Source organism: Erpetoichthys calabaricus, chromosome 8 (assembly GCF_900747795.2).
Source record: "Erpetoichthys calabaricus chromosome 8, fErpCal1.3, whole genome shotgun sequence".
In the NCBI taxonomy this organism is placed as follows: Eukaryota; Metazoa; Chordata; class Cladistia; order Polypteriformes; family Polypteridae; genus Erpetoichthys; species Erpetoichthys calabaricus.
The window spans coordinates 136,253,648-136,275,619 of NC_041401.2; the positions used below are offsets into that span (position 1 = coordinate 136,253,648).

Below are 21,972 nucleotides of genomic sequence, written 5' to 3' on the forward strand. Positions count from 1 at the left end.
TATTAAATGTGAAATAAAGAATCCATCCATCCATCCATCCATTTTCCAACCCGCTGAATCCGAACACAGGGTCACGGGGGTCTGCCGGAGCCAATCCCAGCCAACACAGGGCACAAGGCAGGAAACAATCCTGGGCAGGGTGCCAACCCACCGCAGGACACACACAAACACACCCACACACCAAGCACACACTAGGGCCAATTTAGAATCGCCAATCCACCTAACCTGCATGTCTTTGGACTGTGGGAGGAAACCGGAGCCCCCAGAGGAAACCCACACAGACACGGGGAGAACATGCAAACTCCACGCAGGGAGGACCCGGGAATCGAACCCAGGTCCCCAGATCTCCCAACTGCGAGGCAGCAGCGCTACCCACTGCGCCACCGTGCCGCCCATGAAATAAAGAATGGTGAATATAAAATACATTCATCAGTTTCAACTTAGTTCAGAGAAAGTTATGAATTAAAAAAAAATTATGAAGGGTATTGTCATGCATGTGCGTCTGAGGATCTCTTGAGCTCTGTCAAGGTATGTAATAACCTGCCGGGACAGGAGAGGGTGTTAACGCTAATGATACTCTCTTTGTTTCCTCCAACAGCAACAAGAAGCCACCCAGTAAGAGCATTTCAGTCCGCCCCTTCTGGCCCATTGGCTACAAGGCCTCGAGACTCCCAGGAGACAACTTCACTTGACTGACGGATGTGAATGAGCTCTGACGCATTTTAATTTCAAACTGTTTTTGACTCCTTTTGGGAAATATTACTAGAACAATTTTTGTTTGGCCCAAAAGTCTGGGCAAATTTGCAAGATGGCATTTTCTTTCGTTTGTTTTGGACTGTTGTTAAGTGGGACAACCCGGTTGGTGCCCCAAATATTAATCTCGTCATCTGTTGTTCCTGCACTCAGCTGCAAATTATCGAATATTTTCAGCCCTTTCCGAATACGTTTGTGACAGTGGTTCAATGACAGCATTTTGGACATAATTATCTAACATCAAAATAAGAATAAGTATGTGGAGCATAGTTTGTTCTGGTATTTTCTTAGAGGTTTGGTAATCAAAGAGCAGATATAATACATCTTTTTTTAACCTTCTTCTGCTCAAAGATACTACAGATTGTGATTAGTAAATACACAAAAAAGGATGTGCACCAACCTCAAGCTGATGTCTCTGTTCTTGCAAAGGAAATGTAATAGCTGATAATTTATTTTTGCCAACATCCTCACAAAAAAGTACTGTTTCTAGCTTACTGGAATACTACTAGATGCCTGAAACAACAATGGTCTACGAACTGCATCTGACACATTAACTTTAATCTTAAAAGCCAAAGCTGAATTTGGATTTTTCGAGTATGAAGGAGTGCTTAAATGAGTGTATTACATTTTTGGAAAACAAGCTTTAAAATTATGGACTAACAAAGATTCATAAACTAGTGGTTCTAAACAAGCCTGTTTTACTGAGAGAAATATAAGTAGGCTGGATTACAAACTAGACTGCTTTCTGTGCTTCTGTGTATTTTCTGTTGTATTTGTGAGTCTTTTCTAGGATACTGACTTTATTAGCTTTAAAATGTAGTTTACAAAACTCAAAAATGTTTGATTTTCATATGAATAATGGTAATATCAAGACAGTTAAATTGAATTAATTCAAAGCAATTAATTATACAACAAATTGAAAACAGGAGTATACAAACTGTAGCAGCAGTATACATCAGAATAAACATGAGATACTCAAACAAATCAGCAGCTAATGTGTCTCTTTCTGTATAAATGCAGATAAAATTAGCTTATCTAAACAAAAGATACAGTATTTGATCATTATGTTTCTTCACTGTAATTGCAATATATTCAAATTAAACAGCACATATAAATAGTACTATGAAAATGTCTTAAGGACTTGTCAAAAAATGGCATAAACTGGGAATGGTTTCAAAAATAATGCCAACATATTTACTGATCATCACTTCCTACAAAGTGAAGTAAACAGAACATAAATGAAATCAATATTTGGTGTGACTACACTTCTTTTAGGTACACTTGCATGCAGTTTCTGAACATACTCTTTGGAAAACTTGTCACAGATCCACTGCAGATTTCGTCTGTCTTATTTGCTCCAGTCTCTGCAAGTAATTGCAGACTGGCTGGGATGATGTTGATACCAGGGTTCTGTAGGGGGCCATACCATCTGATGCAGGATTCCCTGTCCTTCTTTTCACTGTAGTTAGTTAATGCTTTTGGCCAAGTGTTTGGAGTCATGGTTTTGCTGCAGAATGAACTAGGTATTGATGTTACTGCATTATTGGTAAGTATCTACCTGTACTACTCAGTAGTGAGAAGGTCATTACCTTTGATCAAATCATCAACTCTGCTTGTGGAAAAGCAGCACCCAACTTGTAGGGAACCTTCACTTTATTTCATGTTTGCCTATAGACAATCATCCATGTATCATTCTCTAGCCCTTCTGGGGGCTAACTGTCTTCGGTTAGAGCCAGATATTTCACAATTTGAATCATCAGTCCAGAGCACCTGCTGCCATTTTTATACACCAAAGTCTTTATGTTTTTGCATACAAGTGAACTGTATTTTCACCTCACAGGAATAGCATTTTGATCACAACTTTCCAATGTAGACCACTTCTGGTAAGGCTTTATCGGACAGTAGATGTATTAACCAGAGTCCCAGTGGTTTCTACCATTCTGAGGTGGTAGTGGTGCTGGACATCTAATGATTTCAAAGAGAAGTAAGTTTGACATATTTCGCATTTCTTGCACACACTTTTCATGGCCGACCACTGCTTTTCCAGTCGTCAATCTTACATGATTGCTTGTACCTCTGCGAAAGTGTCTTGACAGCATATCTGGAAACACCTGTCTGACACAAAATTTCTGCTTGGGAGAGACCTTGATGATGCCGGATGACCACCTTGTGTATTGTCACTATTCTCACTTTTGTCATGTAAGAGCTTGCATGTTCTTCCTTCACCAGCTTAAGAAGCTTGGCATATCAAGGTAGGTGTATATTTTTAAATGATTACTGAAAGAATTGAGACCTCCTCCATCACCATTTGGTTTCCTTCTGTCTCCTCTCTTTCTAAGACTCGGGTGCAGCAGGTGATTTGTTCAGCAAAGAAAATCATTGGTTATTGTCTCCCAACATTAAAAGATCTCTTAATCGCCAGAGTAAAAAAGAGAGCAGGAAAGATTGCAGCTGACTCCACCCACCCCAGCAGCCATATGTTCATTAAATTGCCATCACAGAGGGTGTACAGGTCTATCGTGACCCGTACTACATGCCACCTCTGCAACTTCTTTCCTCAAATTATTGAGATCCTAAGTAAACCTACATAGAGTTACTCATTTAACTGGTAACTGTGCTGTTTATCTATTCATAAATACTTCATACTTGCTCAACTTGTACTATTAGACATCTGTATTATTTTGTACAGTTTTTCTATTTGTTTGAGTTAATTATGGAAGTTTGTAAATGTTTTGTTCAAGAAATTGTTGTATTTGTATAGTGGTTTGAACAGTGTTATGTTAATGATGGGTTGAAATTGTGTTGTCTTGAGTTATAATACTGTATATTCTATTCCATGTTTTGTACCCATCCAAAGTCAATTCTGGTATGTTTCACATGCTAGCAATAAAGTGATTATGATGTTAAACCACCTTCTTTACCACAACCTCTTCTTTTCATTATGGTTGTCCCATGCCCAGTTTAATTTCATTCTCTCTACACATTCCCTCTCTTTCTTTTTCAGTTTGGGTCAACCTATACATTTCATTACTGATAATTAGCACCTATAGGTTATATTTGTTTAATCATGCACTAGGGTATATATGCCTATGACGATTTCATGTTTTTTTTTACTGGAAAGTAGTCCATTAATCTGTTAGTTACTTTCTTTAAGAACATTTAAATATATTATGTTATAGTATTTCTTCACTTTTAGCAAACAAATTTTTTGGAACCCTAAAATACACTCTCTTCTTTTTGACAAATTAGTCCAGATGACTTTTGCACATTTCTGTTTTTGAGTAAATATTATTTTTAATACATGGACATTTTAGCTCAGAAAGACACACAATTTGTAAAATACATTACCCGTTTCAAATTGCTTTGTAAATGATCTCTTTCTATTTTGATCATATCTCTTTCCATTTCAGCCCCATCACGTGCCCTCTGTACAGTGAAAAATTCTATCTTTTGCTTCTCTTCACTTAACTGAGCAGATGATCTAAAAATAAAACAAAAAGACAAGTTAATCTGTGACAATATCAGTTACCTATAGATAATTAATTATCTCAATAAAAAAAGGATTTAAGAGTATTATGATACTGGACTGTACTTTCTCCAGCCCTGTTCAGCCTATATACATCGGACTTCCAATACAACTCGGAGTCCTGCCACGTGCAAAAGTTTGCTGACGTCACTGCTATCGTGGGCTGCATCAGGAGTGGGCAGGAGGAGTAGTATAGGAACCTAATCAAGGACTTTGTTAAATGGTGCGACTCAAACCACCTACAACTGAACACCAGCAAAACCAAGGAGCTGGTGGTGTATTTTAGGAGGACCAGGCCCCTCATGGACCCCATGATCATCAGAGGTGACTGTGTGCAGAGGGTGCAGACCTATAAATACCTGGGAGTGCAGCTGATGATAAATTGGACTGGACTGCTAATACTGATGCTCTGTGCAAGAAAGGACAGAGCCGACTATACTACCTTAGAAGGCTGGCGTCTTTCAACATCTGCAATAAGATGCTGCAGATGTTCTATCAGACGGTTGTGGTGAGCGCCCTCTTCTACGCAGTGGTGTGCTGGGGAGGCAGCATAAAAAAGAGGGATGCCTCACGCTTGGACAAACTGGTGAGGAAGGCAGGCTCTATTGTAGGCACGGAGCTGGACAGTTTGACATCTGTGGCAGAGTGACGGGCGCTTAGCAGACTCCTGTCAATCATGGAGAATCCACTGCATCCACTTAACAGCATCATCTCCAGACAGAGGAGCAGCTTCAGCGACAGACTGCTGTCACTGTTGTGCTGCACTGACAGACTGAGGAGATCGTTCCTCCCCCACACTATGCGACTCTTCAATTCCACTTGGGGTGGGGTAAACATTAACATTATACAAAGTTTTTGTCTCTTATACCTGCATTTTTATCACTCTTTAATATTGTTTTTTATCAATATGCTGCTGCTGGAGTATGTGAATTTCCCCTTGGGATTAATAAAGTATCTATCTATCTATCTATCTATCTATCTATCTATCTATCTATCTATCTATCTATCTATCTATCTATCTATCTATCTATCTATCTATCTATCTATCTATCTATCTATCTATCTATCACATTAGAAGCAGAGCAGTTTTTAAACAATTGATTAATTGATTAAACACATAATGGATGAAACTCATTTGTGGTGAAACAGCCACGGAAGCCCCAATGTGACGCTACTGTAAGCTGGGGACAGATGGTATTTTAATCCACCTCCTTTGTTTAGTGATGGCCGTTCTTTCTTTATGTAAATTGCCCCTTTCAAAATTTTTTCAAACTAGTAATCTTCCCTGTCTAGGACATGAACATTCTTATCTTCAAAGGAATAAACTGCTGACTTTGTGTCTGATAATATTCAGACATATATTGTATTGTAGTTTGGCGAGGGTTCCCTTAAACTTGTTTGGAAACATATGATGATGGCACGTAAAATGGCAAACTAAGATAAGATAAGAACTTTATTCATCCCGAGGGAAATTCTTATGTCATTGGCATGTTCAGTGCAACAAGAGAAATAAAGATAGTACAATGAAGACTTAAAAAGAGAAAAATAGTAATTGTGAAAATATACAAAAATATGACAGTTGTGCAAGAGATGGGGCTATTGACCTGGCAACATACCACCACCTGTACCCAGGGGACTCCACTCCCTGTCTATACAGGTTGCCAAAAGTCCACAAAGAAGGGTCGCCACTATGCCAGGATGCTAGCATGGGAAATTTGGTAACTTAGTAGTATCACCAAACTATTGGCAACTAATGTAAGATACATCATAGTGGCGAAGGACACTATGTCCCCATTGGAGAAGCACTGTAGGTAGTGGTGAAACGACTAAAGGAAGACATATTGCTGAATCAGAGGTCCAATATAAAACACAACAGATGGCAATTGTGCTGGATTTATGCCTGAACTCCACATACTTCATCTACAGCAGGCATGTCAAACACGCGGCCCCCGCAGAAATCTGTGCGGCCCGCATGACAGATCCTAGTTAGCACTGAACTTGTACAAAATGATTATTATCGTTTGTGATTGAATCATTCTGCATCTTCGGTGTTACTTATTGACTTTTCTTACTTCTGCCTTCTGACAAAAGCGCGTTTTCCCATGGCATTACGGTACCGGAAACGTCATCTGCTAGTATAGCCACGAGCCTTGACCAAAGTTAATGAGCAGCAGCGTCACAACTGAAGTGCTAGGCTGCAGCAGGGGTGGCCTTAGGCATGTGCAAACTGTGCACCTGCACAGTGCCGCCAAATCCCAGGGGCCGCCACGCCAATATATATTGAATATAAAACAGAAAGAGAAAATAACGACACAGCTGACGACAATGTGGCCGAAAAACATTGTGTTTCTTGTTAATTAGTACGCTGTATTTACTAATGTAGCTAGAGTTGGAGCAGTAAGCTATATGTAGTATTATAATGTTTTGCCGTAATGAGAATATCATGGGCCGCCACTTGGTTTTCAAGTTACTAACACGCGTATATAGAAGCGTGTCATGAGCACAAGGCGGCTATGCAGTGTCCGCAACGGATGTGGCCATCCGCCGTGCATAAGATACCGTATTGACATTGCCAGGCGAAGGGACCACCGATTCATTCTCTGCCTAGGGCCGCCATGAGCCTAGAGCCGCCCCTGCCTTAGTAAGGCTACACTACTGACTGACTGGGCTGCTGAGACTGGCCACTGGGCAGAACTGACTATCACGAGTAGTAATAGCCCGCATATTTTCACGTTTTTTTGCTCTAGTTTCATGTAATTTTGTGCTAGTATTGTAACGAACAGTTAGTGCAGACTACAGCTGAAGATCTGAAGTGGACGCGAGAAGTTGGTGAGTTGTTTATTAACATATTTTTGTGATTTTGAGTTTGTAAAATTATTGTAGGTCAGGTGGCTTTTTGCATATCGGCTTATTTTACAATATAAACTTTGAAGTAAACTTAGTAAAGTAAAATTAAATTTTTGGAGGATTGGTTTTCCAACTTGAATTACTGAGCAATGAATTCAGTGAGCATTTTCGTGATTTCAGTTTACACAAACGGCATTGCGCTGTTCTCTTACAACGTTGAGAATGCGCCTGAGAATATCCAAATGGAATTGATTGAAGTGCAGTCAGATTCTATTCTGAAGGCAAAATACAACGAAGTTGGTGTGCCAGGCTTGTATGCTTACCTGCCACCCTCGTATGTGCAGATCCGTAAGTTGGCATCGAGAGTACTGTCAATGTTCGGAAGCACTTACCTTTGTGAGCAATTGTTTTTGTTAATGAAAGCTACCAAAACCCCACATCGTTCAAGACTTACCATCGAGCACCTTTCATCCCTCATAAAAGTTGCAGCTGCACAAGATTTCAAGCCTGATATTGACGAACTGGTTACTAAAAAGAGATGCCAAGTGTCGGGACAAAAGAAATAAATCTCACACTGTAAGGCTCCTATATAAGCAATGAATATAATGAATATCAATCATCAAGACACTATATAAAAGCGGTCGGGATTGTCCCTCCGTCCCGTGAGTGCAAAGCGTAGCGGTATTCTGCTTATCACAGACTTACTACTTGCGGTACGAAGCGACGCGATGTGAGCAGAGTTCTGGTGCTCCCATCGTTCCCTTGCTTTTGTACGCGATGCGCTGGAAAAATAGACAAAATGATGTCTCAGGAAATAATTAATGTTGATGGAATACAAATGCCTCACAGCGTAGTAAATATTAGGGGAGATGGTGCTTGCTTATTCTCAACTATAGCTTATTTAGTGCATGAAACTCCATCTTTAGCGGTACAGATTCGGGCTGACATTGTACGACATGTTTTAAGTAATTGGTCAAGGTTTCAGCAATTTACAATGATGCCGTCAGGAATCTCTTATACAAATGAGCTTCAGTATCTCACTGAAATGTCAAAGTCTCAAGCTTATGGTACCATTTCTGAGCTAATGGCAACGGGAGAGTTGTTCCTCAATGAGTTTCAAGTATATTATTATGGAGTCCTACACTCCAAGTTTGGACAGGCACTCGAGGGGATAAAAAAACTTAGGTTTTCGGGAGATGTTATGAATGGGCACTTTGATGTTCTCATTCCCTACACTTACATGCCTGATGTACACATGGAGCGCACACAAATTGATGATAAAAGTCGGTCGCCTTAAAAGGAGGGTGAGCCTAGTAATATAATAAGGACCTAGCTAAGAGGTTAAGACTCTAATTCTACACTGTTGTATGGAGACTGCATGGAGATAAATTGCTTTTCTTTAAACTTTAAGTGTTACATTTTTTAAAGTTTTCAGTATTGGAAAGAAAGCTACAGTAACTTTGTATAATAGTATAATAGTATTTGTTACAGTACGGCCCGCTGACGCACGTATGGCAATCGAAGCTGCCCACCAATGTTAGTGAGTTTGACATGCCTGATCTACAGGATACATGTCTATAGACAGAAACATGGATATGCGAGGGGCTCACCTGTGTTACCTATAGCTGCCAAACTGCATATGGTGGAAGTGGAAAGTAAGGCATTAAACACGTACTGTGGGACACAACCCAGCCACTGGTTTAGGTATGTGGATGACAAGTGGGTAAATATATGAACAGCAGACCTGTAACTCTTCACAGACCGCATCACCCCAGTGGACAGTAGCATCAATTTCACACAGGAAGAGGTCAAGGACAACCAATTGGCCTTCTTAGACTGTACTGTATGCATCAAAGCAGGAGGTAAACTCAGGATCAACCAGTACACCAGTATTAATTTAAAAGTCATCAAAATGTTATACTACTGTGCAGACCAGATTCCAACGGACCCCACTTCTAAGGAAGAAAAAAAAGTTGACATGAAGCGTGTGATATCCAAAATGGACTTTTATAAAAACAGCACAAAGAAGGAAGGCGGTTAACGAGGAAACCAAGATCAGGGAGAAAACAGAATTTTCTAGGCAGGTAAACATTACAGTGTCTTATGTGAATGGTATGTGAGAATAGTTAAGAAGAATTTTTGCAGTGTTACAATTTGAATTTAAAACTATGCGTGTCCTGAAATCTCCACATTTCTTTTTGCATCTTTTCTGGTTGTTTATGTTAATATCCGTCCATTTTCCAACCCGCTGAATCCGAACACAGGGTCACGGGGGTCTGCCGGAGCCAATCCCAGCCAACACAGGGCACAAGGCAGGAACCAATCCTGGGCAGGGTTCCAACCCACCGCAGGACACACACAAACACACCCACACACCAAGCACACACTAGGGCCAATTTAGAAACGCCAATCCACCTAACCTGCATGTCTTTGGACTGTGGGAGGAAACCGGAGCGCCCAGAGGAAACCCACGCAGACACGGGGAGAACATGCAAACTCCACGCAGGGTGGACCCGGGAAGTGAACCCGGGTCTCCTAACTGCGAGGCAGCAGCGCTACCACTGCGCCACTATGCCGCCTATGTTAATATTATGATAGTAATATTATCAAATTGACATTCTGGTCTTGTTTTAGATCATGAACATTTAGTGACATTTTATTGTTGCTCACCACTATGCCACTTGTCATTATGCGTTAACATCATCATCATGCAGCTATGTAAGACAGTGATGCATGACTAGTATTAAGCTGGATGAAATATGAATAAAAAGTAATAGTTTCCTTAAAGCAGACAGTGAAATCAAACCCAAGTAAGAGAAGGACCTTATTGGCTGAAAATCTCTTTTGTTCTTGAGTCCACATCTGCCTTAATAATAATAATACATTTTATTTACATGGTGCCTTTTCCATGCTCAAAGCACTTCATAGAGCCTTAGAAAAAAAAACAGCAGGGTATATGTAACATTGGATATGTTTTCCTGAAAAGAACAATGACACCGTTAACAAAGCATTAAATAGAATAAAGACCAATAAAACCAGAGTAAAATACTAAATTCAATACTAAAAGAAAAACCTAACAACCTAATTTTTGATATAACAGATACACAAATCATTCTGAGCACCTGGACAGTGAGGTAAACTGAAAGAAAGGGCAGAATGTTAAGTTAAAAGCCTTCTAAAATAGATGAGTTTTAAGTTGTTTTTTTAAAAGAATGAATCGAGTCAGCTGATCTAATTACTTTCGGGATGTCATTCCAAAGTCTGGGCGCTATACAGCTAAAGGCCCTGTCACCCATAGAGTGCAGGTTAGTGTAAGGCACAACAAGATTACCAGAATCAGAGGACCTTAGTAGGTGAACAGGAGCATAGTGATTTAGAAGGGCACTGATGTAGTCCAGTGTAAGGCCATTTAAAGCTTTGTAGGTTATTATAGAATTTTATATTCAATCCTATAAGACACAGGGAGCCAATGAAGGCGAAGCAGGATGGGTGTGATGTGCTCACTGTTGCTGGTTCGAGTAAGGACTCTTGCAGCAGAGTTTTGAATCAACTGGAGCTGTGATATAAGATTAGAAGGGGCACTTGCCAGCAGCGAGTTACAATAATCGATGCGGGATGTGATAAAAGCATGGACAAGTTTCTCAGCATTAGAAAAGGACGAGGTATGAGCGAACACGGAAGGGAAGAATCAAAAATGACACCAAGATTCCTTGCATCAGAAGAAGGTCTGATGAGATCACCATCAAGAGTGACTGAAAAGGAGCTCATTTTCTTAAGTAGCGCTTTAGTGCCAATTTGCAGGAGTTCATTTTTGTTGCAATTTAATTTAAAGAGTTCTGCTCCATCCAGGTTTTAATTTCACTGAGGCAAGTTGTGAGCTGAGAAAACACTGATGACGTTGCACTTTTGACATTGAAATAGAGTTGAGTGTCATCTGCATAAAAATGATAACCCAGTCCATAGCTACGAATAATATGGCCAAGGGGAAGCATATAAATACAGAAGGTAATAGGGCCGAGGACAGAGCCCTGAAGAACTCCTTGTGTGACTGGCGCTGAGCTGGATCTGCTGTTGCCAAGACTAACAAACTCTTGCCTATCAGCCAGATAGGACTTGAACCACTGGAGGGCAGTGCCAGAGATAACCAGCATGTTCTCCATTCTGGACAGTTGAATGTCATGTCTGACAGTGTCAAATGCTGCACTGAGGTCTAACAGAATTAATATGCTGGCGAGTCTGTTGCCATAAGCAAATCATTGGTTACCCGAAGAAGAGCAGTTTCACAGCTGTGCTGCGCCCTGAAACCAGACTGAAAGGGTTCCATCAAATTATTAGAGGTTAAGTAATTGGTGTGCTGGAAGGCTACAACACGCTCAAGAACTTTTGACAGAAAAGGTAAGTGGGAAATAGGCTGAAAATTGTTAAGATCATCACCATCAAGACCAGACTTTTTTAACATGGGGGTTACAGAAGTGATTTTTAAAAGTGGCTAGCACAAACCCAGTGTAGAGGGATGTATTGATTATTGTCGTAACAGTCGGGATTATGGCATGAAGGCAGGATTTAAAAAGTGTAGTACACAAGTAGTTGGCCTCATCTTACAAAGTAGGTCATTAACAAATGCCGATGTGACTGGTGAAAATTTAGAAAAGGAGCTGGATGGAGTGGGAAGACAGGGAAGGATATAAATGGATGATGGATTTATATTAGTTGAATTATTTTGATCTTTAATTTTATTGCGGAAAAAGTGGAGGAATTTTTCACAGACTTCAGTAGAGGAGGTAATTGGACCAGATGCAGGTTGAAGTAATTTATTAACTACAGAGAACAAAACCCTTGGGTTTTCATGGCTACTTTCTATTATTCTGCCCTAATGTGTGTTCTTGGCTGCAGTCAGTGCATCCCTGTAAGCCCTTTGATGGTCAGAGAAAGCCTGGATGTGAACAGTGAGGCCAGTCTTACGTGACATTCTCTCAATTCATCGGCCAGTTGCTTTCATAGATTGTAGCCCTGAATTATACCATGGAGCTGAACACTTAAAGGAAACCTCCTTATGTTTTAAAGGAGCTGTTTTATCTAGCGCTGAATGAATGGCTGAGTTATAGTGGTCAACAAGACTATCTAGTGTTGATGGAATAGGTGAAGACAGAAAAAAAGTTCAGAAATGGATCCAGCAAGAACAGAGGGACAGATATTTTTAAGGTTTCAAAAAGAAATCTGACGTTTACAGGTAAGAGGAGGGAGAGGTGATGAGACAGTGAAAAGCACTACTTTATGGTCTGAGAGTCCCAAATCACTGCTATAAGTGTTGCTGACAGATAATCCAGATGTGCAGATCAGGTCCAGTATATGACCCCCAGAGTGGGTGGGAAAATCAACATGCTGTACATAGTCAAAACAGTCCAGTAAGGATATGAATCCATTTCTCAGTTTACATGTAGTAATGTCAATATTAATGTTGAAATCGCCAAGAAGAATGACTCTCTGGGAAAGTGAAATTAAGTGGGTTAATAATTCAGTCAGATCAGATAAAAAACACGCACTGTATTTCTGGGGACGATAGACAATAATAAGTGAGACAGGACCAGATTTCCGTAAAGTGAATGTATTCGGGCGGGGTCACCTCCATGACAGATGTAAAATCATTCGGTTTTTGCGAAGTTTCTGTTAAGCATAGCAAGTCAAGGTTTGAGTCTGTAATGAATTCTGATAGCACCAGTGCTTTGCCATTAAGAAACCTTGAGTTAAACAGTGCAATATTAGCCGATGTTGGTTCGTTGTGCACAGATCCATGACCAGAGTTTATTTTAATTTTAACATATTGCAGATTTGGCACACTGACACTTTTATTTCCTAAGCCTTGAGTAGGATGGCGTATTCCTGAGCAAATACTGCCGGTGAACTTTTCATTCGCAACCCAGCTGTGGCGGCGACCTGACCCGCGATGTAAATATTTCGGGCACCGCACAATACCATTGTCTTTTAGGACATTCCAGTCTAACCATTTCCTCTGGACAAACTGTTTAATATGAAAGAGTTTGTCACTAGAGTAATTTAACATAGTAGAGAGCAATACTTATCTGATAGTAACAGAGAAGCAGCACAGCACAGCAGAGAAGGTGAGACGGGAGGCGCAGATGAAGCAGAAAAAGCGTAGTAGTCTTACCTGGTTAATGAACTTCTGTATAGCCCCCAACAATGATTTTGCTATTCCTTTGGTGCCTACCATTCCCCAGTTATTACCCTTGTTTTTTATTTGAAACTTCTTTGCTATAAAAAGTATTAGTGCCTCTGGACAGTCCTATTAACTACCTTGTAACTGTGGCTATTAGGGTCATTCTCTGTTGCATGTTTACTTGAGCTACATGGGCAGCCTTCACTTGAATTGTAATATGCTGTTTCAAAACAAGTGGGGATTGTTTCATTTATTTAACTGTAATCATTTTTAGTTTCAGAGCCACAACACTAGTATAATTTATAAGCACTTTTGTGTGGTGTCTACAAAGCTCCAATATGTTTGTGTTGTTACTCCTACAAAACTCTGCTTTTGCTTTACTGTTTAAATTCTACCGTAGAGGGTGTAGGATATCATGTGGGCTGGTATGTGGCCATCCCTTTAATAAACTCAGGCATCCATTCTACAATAGTAAGGATGAAACTTACTCTTTAATTACAGCTCTAGGAGTCTAGGAGTATTGGAGCTCTGTAGAGTGGTTAGACAAATACATATATAATTGTATGTATAGACTATACAACTTGAGGGCCTTGGTAGGTTACTTTTAGTGTATTACTAGTGATGAACCAGCAATTCAATTGAAATAGTCAGCAAGTTTCACTTTACAAAAAGTATCACAACACTATGCCTGCCAATTCGTGAGCAATGAATTTTGCATCATTGATCCACAAAGAAAAATATTAAACTTATTTTCACAGTATTTTCAGTCTTACCTGCAACCTTGTGAAAATGCTGATGCAGGGACTACTACAATTTCCATCAGACAAAAGGACTGCGATGGGGCAGGTAGGAAGACATCTTGATCAACATACACAAAGTTTAAATGGAGGAGGAGCACCAGCCAAAGGAGGATCTCACCTATAACTGCACCTGCTGTGATTTTTCTTAGCCACTTTGTAAAATAATTTCATTGCCTCGCTGGATTACAGCCTTTGTCTAAGAGAACCCATGCTCCATTTCCAAAAGGACACTTCTATTTTCATCTGGACCTTTTCTGGGAAAACATCTGGTCCAAAAATCTGCTTCCAAATCCTTAGCTAGCAATGTCTCCCCTTCTTTCCAGCCCCCAGAAAACCTTGCTCTTTTTGGAAAGTTTCACAATGACAACTGCCCGCTAATTCTCTTGTTTACAATATGGGTAGAAAGAGAACAATTGAGGATGACATTTTTGCATGAGTAAAAATAATAACTTTTTCTTGTTGGTAGACATTTATTCTGGTCTTTTAGAAGATGGTAGAATGAGAGCAAGCTTAAGATAGCATTTTTGAGTGAGTAAAAAATAATTACTACTAACATTTTCTTGTTGGTAGACATTTGTCCTTGTCCATAATATTATGGGGCTGACCCGATTTTAGGCTTTGATGCTAACACCGAATTGTGATTTGTAGCAATTTTAGACAACTTAGAATTATCTTTATAACATTAACAAAAGCTGCTATAGGTTACAGTGGGGCAAAAAAGTATTTAGTCAGCCACCAAGTGTGCAAGTTCTCCCACTTAAAAAGATGAGAGAGGCCTGTAATTTCCATCATAGGTATACCTCAACTATGAGAGACAAAATGAGAAATGAGCAAAAAATCCCAGAACCACAAGGGGGGACCTAGTGAATGACCTGCAGAGAGCTGGGACCAAAGTAACAAAGGCTACCATCAGTAACACACTACGCCACCAGGGACTCAAATCCTGCAGTGCCAGACGTGTCCCCCTGCTTAAGCCAGTACATGTGCAGGCCTGTCTGAAGTTTGCTAGAGAGCATTTGGATGATCCAGAAGAGGATTGGGAGAATGTCATATGGTCAGATGAAAAAAACTACTCGTCATGTTTGGAGGAGAAAGAATGCTGAGTTGCATCCAAAGAACACCATACCTACTGTAAAGCATGGGGGTGGAAACATCATGCTTTGGGGCTGTTTTTCTGCAAAGGGACCAGGACGACTGATCCATGTAAAGGAAAGAATGAATGGGGCCATGTATCGTCAGATTTTGAGTGAAAACCTCCTTCCATCAGCAAGGGCATTGAAGATGAAACGTGGCTGGGTCTTTCAGCATGACAATGATCCCAAACACACCGCCCGGGTAACGAAGGAGTGGCTTCATAAGAAGCATTTCAAGGTCCTGGAGTGGCCTAGATCTCAATCCCATAGAAAATCTTTGGGAAGGAGTTGAAAGTCCGTGTTGCCCAGCGACAGCCCTAAAACATCACTGCTCTAGAGGAGATCTGCATGGAGGAATGGGCCAAAATACCAGAAACAGTGTGTGAAAACCTTGTGAAGTCTTACAGAAAACATTTGACCTCTGTCATTGCCAACAAAGGGTATATAACAAAGTATTTGTCATCTATACTAATAAAAGGCAAAGCCCTCACTGACTGACTGACTCACTCACTCACTGACTCACTCATCACTAATTCTCCAACTTCCCGTGTAGGTAGAAGGCTGCAATTTGGCAGGCTCATTCCTTACAGCTTACTTACAAAAGTTAGGCAGGTTTCATTTCGAAATTCAAAGCGTAATGGTCATAACTGGAACATATTTTTTGTCCATACACTGTAATGGAGGAGGCGGAGTCACGTATCGCGTCATCACGCCTCCTACGTAATCACGTGAACTAAAAACAAGGAAGACATTTACAGCACGAGTCACACGCGGGAACGAAGGTAAATGACGTTAATTTTTGACTGTCTTTTAATACTGTGTAAGCATACATATTAACACATGTGCAATTAAACGTGTGCATTTACGGGGTGATTTCTCAGGCTTAAAAGCTCACGTTTTATCAAACGCGGGAACAAAGGTAACTGACGTTGTTCACTGTCTTTTAATACTGTGTAACCATACATATTAACACATGTCCAATTAAACGTGTGCATTACGGGGTGATTTCTCAGGCTTAAAAGCTCGCCTTTTACTAAAAAGGTAAATGCAAAACTATTTTCAATCAGTTTATTGAAACGCTCCCGTTAAGGATTGCAATAACATATTCGCGAGATAAAAGAACGAAGTAGGGGGAAATGGAGGAAGACCCACAAACAGCGAACAGCAAAAAATTAATTAAACAATTGACAACGGAGCGAGTTAAGCATACAAGCATGTTCATAAGGGAAACAAAGCACGGTGTAAAACGTAACTTTAAATTAAGTTTATAGAAACGCTCCCGCTGCGGATTGCAATAACATATTCTTGAGATTAAAGTTTAATGAGAAGACACGAGGTATAAACGAACCACACGCCGTGGCGCAACGTTAGGGGCAACAGTTTCAACCATTCTATTATCTGCTTCTCGCAAATGAAAGACGGCACATGGCGGATGTTAGCCGACTTGCTGACCGCAACGTTAGGGGCTTCAACTATGGCGCTGACGCCACATCTCAGTGCCAACACTTTGCACACTCTACTTAAAAGACACGCCCTCCTCACTGGACAGTTAAAAACACCAATCAAACTAACGATGACATCAAGTATTACCCAATCAAAAGTAGGAAAGGAGGCATCTTCATAAAATACGTGTCGGATGATTTGCATGAGACGCTGCTTTCAAAAAAAAATGATAAAAAAAATACGGGATAAATCCCGTCCAGTATTGATTCAAAACGGGACACGGCAATTTCATTCTCAAACGCGGCACGATTCCGTATTTTAAAGGATGGGTGGCAACCCTACAGTGGCAGGTAACCACCCATACAATCACATTGTGATTCAGACTAGGAATGCAATGAATGTAATTACCCCGATCTACATACAAGGCGAAAGTCTTGCAACATTCAAAGATGATGGTTTGGGATAAGTACACCATACAACATAAAAGAGCTTATGAAGCCTTGAACCGAAAAAAGCAAGATCTCAGAGATCGTAAAAAAAAAAAATAGGAGGTAATGTCGTTTTACTCGCTATACATTTTAGTCAAACATTACCAGTTATTTCCACGAGGGAGACCAGCAGAGGAACTGAACGCGTGTTTAAAATCCATGCTTCTCCCACGCTCGGTTATATGTCGCGTGTTCTCGGGTTGGTGCACCAAAAAATGTATACATTTAAGCATGTAATGGGCAAACAAAAAATGAGGTATACCCGAAGGCACTGCAGTAGTACTTAATGTAACTTTACTTCTTAAATGTTAATGTTTCACTGTTTAATAATTTATACGCTTCTTATATGTTGTTCAAATTCTTTTATCAAAATACCACTGACAGCGCAATGCACGATAACATGGAGTGAATACACCATACGCATCCGCCCACGGCTGCCCTGCTGTGCGCAGATACGAGTTGATTCTACAATAAAATAAAATAAAGATAAAAAGAGTAAAACAATCATCACCCATAAAGCGTGTGTGTCTGTATATATGTGTATATATATATGTTGATATGTGGATGTGTATATGTATATATATATATATATATATATGTAGATATGTATATATATGTGTATATGTATATGTATATATATGTTTATATGTGTGTGTGTGTATTTTATATATATAAAACACAGCAACACTCATAACAATGACAACACAATTACATTGACAATCATGTTACGTTTATTTTTTAAAATGTTTCCTTTTTTTTCATAACCTCTTTAACACACTACTTCTCCGCTGCGAAGCGCGGGTATTTTGCTAGTTGCCAATAAAGGGTATATAACAAAGTATTGAGATTAACTTTTGTTATTGACCAAATACTTTTTTCCACCATAATTTGCAAATAAATTCTTCAAAAATCAGACAATGTGATTTTCTGGATTTTTTTTTTCTCATTTGTCTCTCATAGTTGAGGGTATACCTATGATGGAAATTACAGGCCTCTCTCATCTTTTTAAGTGGGAGAACTTGCACAATTGGTGGCTGACTAAATACTTTTTTGCCCCACTGTATAGGTTGATAATCATTTTTTATTAATGTCTTTTAACAAATAAGATCAAATTTTAAATTGGGGAAGCCGAATAGGCCAGTTTTTGCTCAAGGTACATTTAAGACTCACTGGATAAAGCAGATAACCAGAATCAGTAGAAAGCCGATCTCTGGCTCAGGTGCTTAGCCCCTAGCTGAAATTAAAATACATGAAGGGATAGGAAAGTTTGTGCTGATTGGTGCAAGACTTGGGGGGGGGGGGGGGGGGTCACTGGGAGGGGCAAAGGCTATACTGAGGAGTTAAATCATTAGAAAATACACTAAATCCCCAATGATCCAAGAGGTGTGTGAAGGATCACAAGGCTGCCATAAATTAAGGCTGATAGAAAAGCTTGGGGTCACCCCATCATTTCATCATACAGTGGACATGCTGTGTTCCTGCCATTCCATACAGAGGCTATGCTGGGGATGGGGATCACATCAGACCAGAGACCAATTAACATACTTTGTCAGAGAGCCTACTGGTAGTCTAAGCATACTGAATGTTTAACTTCTTATGCAGTATGTGGGTTTCTAGTACTCTTGTGCCAAATTACATATCCAAAAATGAATATTTATTATTCTGCTTATGTAATAAAAAGCAGCAGATGACTGAAGGGTAATGAGTATAACATTCCAAAACTTTCTTGTATTTATACAAATAAAAACCTTTTGCTACACCAATATCAACTAAATAAACCACAAAAAAAAACTGCCGCTTTAGGGATTTCTCAACAAAAAACTGGATTTTACGGTGCGTAACAAGACATTTTATGATGTACAACCCTACAATCAATTTTCTTTTGTACCCCAATCTGTCAGTTATCATTGTACATAGTATAGACTTTTATGCTAGAATTCACACATCTTCTCCTGCCTTCTGTTGCAGGTTGTCCCACAGTAGTTTAGGTATTTTTATTTTTTCTTGTTGTTGCCTTTTTCCCTTGCATTTCACATCTGGAATAATCTAAGTACATACATACATTTTAAACAGGGTTTTCCAGTGCTGGGTTATGGGGGTGGGGACAATGCCTTTCCTGCTGTAGGAGACAGCGCTAGACAGTGTCCCAGAGCATTGCACACACACCCCGCATACATCTAAACCAGTGTTTTCTCAAGACACTTTTGAGATGCAGTTGGCTGTTACTGGGTCGCAAGCACATAACAGACTGACAGACCTAGGTTTTATTTCTTATCCTATTTCTAATTGCACTCACATCAAGCCACCAAACGGGCCCCACCCACCCCCCAAAAAGGGGGTCTTCAATTTTGACTTGAGTTAGTAACATGTCATGTTTCTGCATTTTGGGTCACCAGTGAATTTTACTAGGTAATACTGGGTCTCAAGGATCACAAAGTTTGTGAAACACTGACCTATAACCATTCACACAAGGGGCCAATGTTGATTTTCCAATTAACCTGAACAGCACGTTCGGCATACAGGAGAAAAACTGGCATACTCAGAAACAGTACTTTAAGTTGAACCAAATTACAGATGGCTCTGTTTTTATGGTGATACATTAGCATTCGATTGAAGAGAGAGTTCAGATGAGGGTGAAACAAGCATGATTAAAAATGGGATAAAAAATATCGCATGGCAGTGTCAGTCCCTTCGGTGGGGAGATCAGGGGGGGTTTTGTTACTGTAGCTGTGACATTTCATCAAAGATGGGGTTCTCACGTGACATTTCAAGAGGCACTGGTACAGTCAAACCAGAGAAAGTACGGAGTCCCCAAACGTCCACAAAACACAGCATAGTCAAACTCTCCGTATTAACGTACGGCATCCTCACACGTCCAAACCATATAGCATATGTGAATCACATTACAGGTGATGCAGTATTAACAGTACAACCACAGAAAATGCTCTGTATTAACAGTAAGTGCAATTATCCATATTAACCAACGGTAGACCAACGGATAACTAATGGAGTCACGGTCACGGCTCCAAAACGATCCAGCTCAACTAACGGAGCAACAAAAACAAGCCCGCATGGATAAAAAAAATAAACGTAGGCGCCTACAACGCGCGTCTGAAACCGCGGAAGCAAAACTGTCTCAGCTCCAAAACCAAACAGCTCGACTAACGGAGCTACAAAAACGAGCCCGCATGGACAAATACAATGAACATAGATGCCTACAACGCGCAATCTGAAACTGCGGGAAGCAAAGCAGGCACGGGTTCAAAACGAAACACCGCAACTGACGGAGATACAAAAAAGAGCCCGCCTGGATAAAATCAATGAACGCAGGGCGCCTACAACACGCATCTGAAATGCCGCAAGCAAAGCAGGCACGGCTCCAAAAAGAAAGAGCTCGACTGACGGGCTACAAAAACGAGCCCGCCTTAATAAAAACAATGAACGCAGCGCCTACAACGCGCTTCTCAAACAACGCAACCAAAGGAGTCATGGCTCCAAAACGAAACATCTCAACTAACAGACATACAGAAACGAGCCCGCCTGATACAATTAATGAACGCAGGCACCTACAAAGCGCCTCTCAAACAGCAGAGGCAATAGATAAATGGCAAAGAAAGGAACAACAAACAGCCGCTAAACAATTCCGACAATCAGCTGACAACGCATTCTGTAATGAGTCCACTATTAATAAACATTCATTAGGATTAATAAATATCATTTGCTGTCACTGTCATTCACTTAACTCTAACAATACTGGTTTGATTCCTAGAGTTGACCTTACAAGTTCTGACCTGGAATTACCTTTTACACATAAACAACGCCAATTTCCCATTAAACCTGCATTTGCCATGACAATCAACAAATCCCAAGGACAAACCATGGACAGAGTTGGCATATACCTCTCTGAGCCTGTATTTGGACATGGACAACTTTATGTAGCCTTCTCAAGAGTTCGGGCGTTCATCTGACATTAAAGTTAAAGTTAGAGATACTCCATACCAAGGAAAACTCATTCAATGACAACACACCATCTTTACTACAAATGTTGTGTATAAAGAAATATTCCAATAAATAGTTCTAATGTGCCATGCTATGGATTCTTTACTTCCTTTGTACGTCATCTACACCTTTACACTCCAATATATCTCATACATACGTCAATGTATTTCGGGTTACCCAACACCAGGGGTTGGCGAGCGAAGCGAGCAGGGGGCAGAGCCCCCTAGTGATTTATATGAAAGAAGGCACTCAAGTATATAAAAATACCATTTGAATGACTTGTGGGTTTATTGCAATGTACACAAATAACTTTGAAATTTGGTGGTGGCCTCGTGCATAAGCAGTTACGGTTCCTAGTAAGATGAACTGCTCTTATTATCCTGGTTCACTGTCACACTCATTTTACTCTGCTTATATTTTAGGCAGAACTAGAAACCTTATATTCATCTATGCGTGAATAAAATAACACATTTTCTTTTTTGCCTGTTTTGGTACACTTTTGCCTAAAATTCAGACATAAAACATTTGAGAGCTAGAATTAGGATTTGGGCCATTCTATTCAGGTCTACGTAATAAAGAGTCCGAAAGGGAGAATAGGTACACCGTAGAACCTTGCCACTATAAAACATTTAGCCAGTGTCTGTAAATATTGTTATTATTTTTATTTATTTTATGTCTTATTTTTTCAACGTTTTGCTTATTTTCTCCTTTATTATGTTATTAATGTATTACAGGTGCATCCGGAAAGTATTCACAGTGCATCACTTTTTCCACATTTTGTTATGTTACAGCCTTACTCCAAAATGGA

General features: G+C 40.0%; 1 protein-coding gene across 3 annotated transcripts in view; it reads right to left on the reverse strand.

The window, feature by feature from the left end:
- LOC114656611 (centrosome-associated protein CEP250-like) overlaps window positions 1–21,972 on the reverse strand; it is a 282,216-nt gene that overhangs the window by 58,644 nt on the left and 201,600 nt on the right. For all 3 annotated transcript variants that reach the window (XM_051931364.1, XM_051931363.1, XM_051931365.1), the window contains one exon: window positions 4,102–4,234. In XM_051931364.1, coding sequence (XP_051787324.1) covers window positions 4,102–4,234 — 133 coding nt within the window. The remainder of the gene's footprint in view (window positions 1–4,101; window positions 4,235–21,972) is intronic.